Raw genomic sequence first — 6567 nt, forward strand, 5'->3', positions numbered from 1 at the left:
CCCCTCCCCTCCCCTCCGGTAAGTGTAGATTTGCATGCCTTCCTAAGTCTGTAACCCTCTATGCAAACCATCCCCACCCAGAAACATTCAAATGTTTCACTGACTCTTAACCAGAGACCTTCACTTGGAACAAAACATGAGGGATTTTTTTAGAAAAGCTAACTTTGTCCCGAAGCGTGGCAACCTCTCACACCCCACCTTCCTACAGAGATACTGCTTTTTCTAAAAAACAACATAAGATCTGATCAAATCTTGACTTTGAAGTGTAGATAAAATGATTTTTTTGGAGAAGTTGGAGGTTTAGAAAGAGCAGAAGCTTCAGCGTCTCTAAAGAAGCCTTTTAGGATCAGTTGCTCCAGTCGGTATCAGGAACCAATTCTTTCACAAACTGATACACCACCGTCTGCATTCGATATACCAATGATTTATTAAGATATAAACCATCAACAGGTCATCTCCATAACCACAGTTTCCTACTTTAAATTCCGGTGTTTTCCAGGAAATGTTTCCAACCTCCGTGCTGCAGTCACCAAAGCGGCCAGAGTCAGACATCCGAGTATAAAGTCTTCCCTCCGGGGTCCTCCCAGGTCACGCACGGCCGCGGTCTGTGAGCCATCCTGGTCACGTCCAGTTCAGGTTTGCTGTAGTACCACTTGTTGAGCAGCTGGTCCATCTGCTCCTGCTTGGTTATCCCATGGAGTCTGTCCTCTTCATCCTCCCAGCTCTCGCTGCCCTTGGTGATGAAGGGTGGATGTGGCAGATGAAGAATGGAGTCTTCTGTCATGTCCTCAAAGAACTGGACCACACATTTGCGGGCAAAGTCCCGGGCATGGAGGACACAGGTTTCATCAAAAAGCTTCTGCTCCACATCCAGGTAGTTGCTCCAGTACCGTGTCTGCAGGAAAGCGGCGTGGTCGTCAAAGCAGGGCTTGATGAGGCGTCCCAGTGCTCCTACTACGATAAGGAACAGGAGGATGGACCAGCCTACTGCCTGGAGATCAGAGCAGGAGACACAAGCTGTTAGTCTTCAAACAGACCCAGACGCATCAACAACCTGCTACATGAGCATCTGGAAGATCCCCAAGTCTATGCACGCCTTTTTTCATTGATTCTAGTTCTGCTTTTAACTCATTACCATCTCATCTGTTCTTACAGAAATTTAGCCAGGTGAATGTTAAACCTTTGGGTTTTTTTAACAAATGCTGCTTTTACATGTTGTCTTCAAAGCCTCCAGTAGCAGAAAAAAAGTTACTAGATTTGGTGCTAGGTGCTTTTTTGGAATAAAAGTGCTAGAGGGGTCTGAAAAGTCGCTAAATATAGCGACTAAAGCACTAAGATTGCAACACTGCTCTTGGCATTGTTTGTTTCCAAATGGTTTGCTGCTGTCTGTTTGGATCTTTCTGAACATGTGCAGCAAATGGACTGATTCAATATGGTGGACACTGAAGGGTGGGGGGGCTGAGACACACTTAATATATAAGCATTCTGATGGCATTTTTGTGAAAGGATTTCTATTAAACACATAATTAATGTGAACAAATAAGGAATAGTTGTATTAACCATACATGTATACAGAGTTTTATGGGGCCTCCAGGAACCTGGGGCCCTAGGCAACTGCCTAGTATTGCCTATTGGTAAATCCCCCCTTTAGCCACATCCACCCTGCCTATCTACCCACTCTACCGGCACCTGTCTGGATCTCATCTCTAAACACCTGTTGGTGTGTACTCTCTGCTTTAAACACTTGGAATGTGTAGGATAGAGGGAAGAGCAAAGACAGGAAATCCTTAAAAGGTAAAACTGTTCCCCTGCACCATAAATGCATCAGTGGTCCTACAGGAGCCATAGCTACACCTGTTGGACTAGGGGTGGAAGGTTCTGGTTCCTTAGGGCCCCTATCTTGCAGCTTTTAGGTCCCCCCTTAGTCCAACACACATTAAACAAGTAATTAGATGAATAAGAGGACTGCAGAAACAGACAGCATCCTGAGGAGGTTGACTAAGGTCAAACCTAGAGGCTGCAGAGTAGCAGCCTTCAGGAGCCGGAATTGGCAACCCCTGTGTTGGACTGAGGGTTAGCGTACCTGAGAGTAGCATCGCACATATCTGGAGACGGCTTTACGGAAGGAGCTGTTCCTAAAGATCACATCCTCCTTGCAGGGCACCTTGGCCATGATTTTAATCACATCCAGGCCCGTGTTGTTGGGGACACCTGAGGACACACAGGGCATTAGAAAAGAACCGGGGCCTGCTGCCTGCATGAAGCGTTATTCCGAGCTCAGGTTTACCTGAGAAAAGCCCAGGGTCTACAGTGACGCTGAATGCACAGATGAAAATCTTCCCATCCAACAAAGTGACCAGAATCCAGACCATGGGAGCGAGGAGCGCCCGCTGGAGCATGGCGGAGAAGAGGTACCTGTAAGGAGACGAAGGATGTACACTTGGGTCAGGAGTCGTCATCCTGCAGAGGTGGAGCTGCTCCATCCTGATCAACCCGTCACTCAACCAGGGTCTACTGGTTTCCGTTCAGATGACGGGCCTTCCATTATTAGAACCTGTTTAGAAAATCTGCCAACAACAGGATTAGTACTGAAGGAGCTGTCATGATTTGGGCTCTGATGGCTGGCTTGATTGCTAGTTTCATTCACCTGTCTAGCTCTGCCCTGTTCCTCATCACTGCTCAACTGATCCCCAGCTCATGCTTCTATTCATTCCATTACATTTGGAGATTTTTGGAGATGCTCGTGACACCAAAAGTTCAAAGCCCTACAGCTCTGGAACTGTTGTAGCTAGAGGTCTGAAAGTTTCTGAAATTTTGTGGTGGACATGATGTAGAGAACAAACGTAAAACATGAGACATGCCTATTGTCAAGCATATCTTTATTTCTGCTGTTCAAAAAAGACCTATTATTTTTGAGGAAAAAAAACCTTTGAGTCATGTTTGCACTGATGCAGTTCAGGCTGTTTTATTCTACCTATTTTCAGAAACTAGAAAGAGTTCAATTCAATTCAGTTTATTTATATAGCGCCAAATTCACAACACAAATCATCTCAAGGCACTTTACAGTTCAACCAGATCATACAGTCAAATTTATACAAAGTTTTCTATCTAAGGAAAACCAGTCTATTGCATGGACTGATTGACTCGAATATAATCCCTCACTCTAAGCATGCTTGTAGCGACAGTGGAGAGGAAAAACTCCCTTTTAATAAACCTCCAGCAGAACCAGGCTCAGTGTGAGTTAGCTTTCAAATGATGTATCACTCATGTAATTGGGGCTTACGGTTCCTCAGTTATTTTCTTTTCCACCTGGGTATGCAAAATAGGCGGGAATTACCCAAAATGAGGTGGATGTTGAGAGGTTAAAAAACTTGATTATTCTTGAGCCTTTGGGGTTGAGACATCTCTAGCGTTTCTATTGTGTTTGGATTGTCCCATCCTGACCCGTTTCTGTATTTGGACCTTTGAGCCTCATGCCACTGTCTGACCTGTTTGCCTGACCCGTCCTGGGACTTCTGTTGGACTCTTCTGTGGACTGAACCTGGATCTGCTTATTGACTTCGCCCAGTGGATTATCCTGCCTTCCTTCATCAGCTCCCCTTCCCTTACTTAAGTAGAAATGTTGTCTATCGATACTTTACTGCAGTAATTTTTGTTAAAACAACTCTCTACTTCTACTCCTTACATTTAAGAAACAGACTCATTTGTTTTGTTTTATTTAAGCCCTTTTCTACTATGGCCTGTTGGTATTTTAAAAAATAAAAATAATTAGTTTTATCCAGATAATTAAATTCTTTGTGGTTGGACTCAGTGCTAATTTGTTGTTCACCACATACCAAAACAAATTGTTTTTTTCAAGATTCAAAGTTAAATTTGACACTGTAACCATTAGTTATAAAACTAAGAATATTAAGTCTAAGTAAGTTATGATCCAGTTATCATTGTTCCTACTTTTACTTTTATACTTTAAGTAGTTTTAAAATGGTACTTTTACACTTTTACTGGAGTAAAAAGTTTAAGTTGATCCTCTAACTTTTATAAAAATGTTTTTTAACAATAGGATTTATACTGGAGTAATAAACATGAATACTTTTGATACCTCTGTAGATGATATAGAGGAGTTCTAATCTAGCCCATTCAGAACATTAGAACATCACAACAATCAGAACCAACATCGTCCTCATGTTCTGTTCACTATCTGGGCTCCTTTTGCATGAAGTCCTGTTTCAGTTTGGTTCGATGAACCCCGGGTTCGGGCTTCCATTAGACTAAGGCTGAAACAATCGTGATTAATCCATTATTGATATAATCATCAACCAATTTAGCAATCAATTAATCGTTAAATGGAGTTTAGAGACTCTAAAACATGTATTTAATGTAAAAACATAAATGTATATAAACACTCTTCATATTTATTAAAAAATGTCTTCTGTCAATCCGCTCTATCCAGAACCCCTCAAGTGGAAAAGTTTTAGTTTAACCTGGTTTAGTTTCCCAAAAAGTCTTCTTTAAGGAACCTTTTGCTATCTGATTATTAATGGTTTAATAAAAAAAATAAATTGCAGCCCTACATCGGACCATTCTGTATTAAATCATATGTGATGTGCTGAGATGTTCTGATGTCACATATCTGTAAAGACTCTCAGTCGTCCAGGTCAAGGTCAAGCTTAAAAAGATGTAACGTCTGATGTAATGTGTGGACCAGGAGACGGAAACGTCACCCAGTGTGTCCTGAATCTATTGGAGGCTGAAAATGGTAGAATTCTCAAAAATGAAGATGTCTTCCGTGAAATATCTCATTTGCCCACAGGATGGGGGAAAGCAGTTATTGACAGACAGGTCAATTCATGAGCTGTCTGCAGTACACATTTACAGCGCTTCACATCATCACTTTCCCAACCCTCTCCCCATTTTAAGCTGTTTTTATACTCTCTTTATCGCACTATTGGAATACATGTGCACGACTGGATGTGCACATGTATATACTGGAATATGTGTGTGCTGGCCAAGGTTGTACACATGGACAAACTTGGCTCTAATACTTAAACAGGAAAAAGATGTTTTCTGTTTTTGCTAAGTTCTCTTTGCTTTTAAATTGAGTATGTGCAGATTCGCTTGAGTTTAAAATATGCTGTTTTCCAAGATTCCAAGCGTACGTGACCTCCAGCCCATATTACTATTGTAAATAAAAGAAATAGGCCTTTATAATTACTTATGTGATTTTATTAGTAAATTAAATTACGCCAATTTTGAGGCTGCAGCACCTTAGACTGGAAGAAGGTGAGAAGAGTGGTAAGAACAGCAGACAGGATCATGGGGGCTCCTCTTCCCTTCATTAAAGACATTTCATCCCAGCTCTGTGTGTCCCAAGCCTGTGACATCATCAATGACCCCTCACACCCCCACCATGGACTGTTCTCCCTGCTGCCCTCTAGGAAGAGGCTTCGCAGCATCCGATGCAGGTCCAGCAGATTCCACAACAGTTTCTTCCCCACTGCCATTACACTGCTGAATGTTATGTAAAATAGGTTATAAAAAAAAAAAAACCTGGATGTTGGAACTGTAACTATACAGTCATATGTTTACATCACTTCTTTTCAACGCAGTGTTTTTTCCCCCATCACAAATGTTTTTATCGGATGCACTTTAAAAAATGAAATAGTCTAGAGAGCTGTACTTAACGAAGTTTCTTTTGTATACAAAAATAATAAATACTATCTAAGTCTAATCCATGCCGGGTGTCTGAGCTGATTGGTTGGGTTTCTTACAGGAAGAGTTCTACTCACTTCACCACGGCAGGGTTTTTGGATCGATTCCCAACTGGTCTCATCCACTCGTCCATCATGACGCCTGTGTGTCGGTTGACCAAGACCCCCAGGAAGAAGAAGATGATGGGAGGGACAATCATCACCCCCAGAGAGTACAGCTTGTTGTATTGAGGAAGGCATGGGCAGTTGAAGTCAAAGCTGGTGTAGAGCTTGACGCTGACCAGCGCCAGGATGATGCAGATTCCATTAGAGATGGACTCGGAGTTGGACTGGAAGTACTGCAAAACCAGTTTCAGACGCTCCATGACAGGGACAGTGCGAAAAAGGCAAGGATGTGAAGTAAACTTTAGGATTCAGGTGGAATCTCCAGCTGCGGGAACTCTGTTTGTGAGATGGTAGGCAGGGTGTGTTCAGCATGAATACAGCAGAGCAGCTGACATGGACACACCCTGCCCTGCTCTGAAAGCAAAGAAGCCACAACTGAACAAACACAGATGCTGTGTGAACGGCTCTGGACCTTGACGGCACTCTGAACATAACTGGGCAGAGTTTACAAGAACTGAAACTGAACACCAACATAAAACACTACAATATAGAGGCAGATGGGCAGTTCAACAATGAATCCATGAAAGCTCAGCGGTGTGTGAGCATTCACTGCCAGTCTAGCTGGCATGTGGGCAATGAAATGGAATAATGTAATAGATTAAATACCCCATCATGCACCGCAACATATTTTTGCAAAATATTTGAACATAAATTTTTAGCAGGAACATCTTTTTGTTTAAAAAAAAATTTTTTT

General features: G+C 42.3%; 1 protein-coding gene across 1 annotated transcript; it reads right to left on the reverse strand.

Moving 5' to 3' along the window:
- Positions 1-404: 404 nt before the first annotated feature.
- On the reverse strand, positions 405-6202 carry calhm3 (calcium homeostasis modulator 3). The gene is made up of 4 exons (XM_038280380.1): positions 5787-6202; positions 2288-2415; positions 2084-2211; positions 405-991 (listed from the first exon to the last, which is right to left on the reverse strand). The coding sequence occupies exons 1-4, from the start codon at positions 6071-6073 to the stop codon at positions 545-547; spliced, it is 990 nt and encodes a 329-aa protein (XP_038136308.1). The 5' UTR covers positions 6074-6202; the 3' UTR covers positions 405-544.
- Between the last annotated feature and the right edge of the window lie 365 nt (positions 6203-6567).

This window comes from Cyprinodon tularosa, unplaced genomic scaffold (genome assembly GCF_016077235.1).
Source record: "Cyprinodon tularosa strain WSP-4 unplaced genomic scaffold, ASM1607723v1 ctg1027, whole genome shotgun sequence".
Lineage (NCBI taxonomy): Eukaryota > Metazoa > Chordata > Actinopteri > Cyprinodontiformes > Cyprinodontidae > Cyprinodon > Cyprinodon tularosa.

Bases quoted from the DNA above. Each gene is read 5' to 3' on its own strand.
- calhm3 (XM_038280380.1), bottom strand. From the start codon at position 6,073: ATGGAGCGTCTGAAACTGGTTTTGCAGTACTTCCAGTCCAACTCCGAG. The intron at 2,416-5,786 runs GTGAGTAGAACT...GTCTCCTTACAG, and splicing joins AAAAACCCTGCCGTGGTGAA to GTACCTCTTCTCCGCCATGC. The intron at 2,212-2,287 runs GTAAACCTGAGC...GTGTGTCCTCAG, and splicing joins AGACCCTGGGCTTTTCTCAG to GTGTCCCCAACAACACGGGC.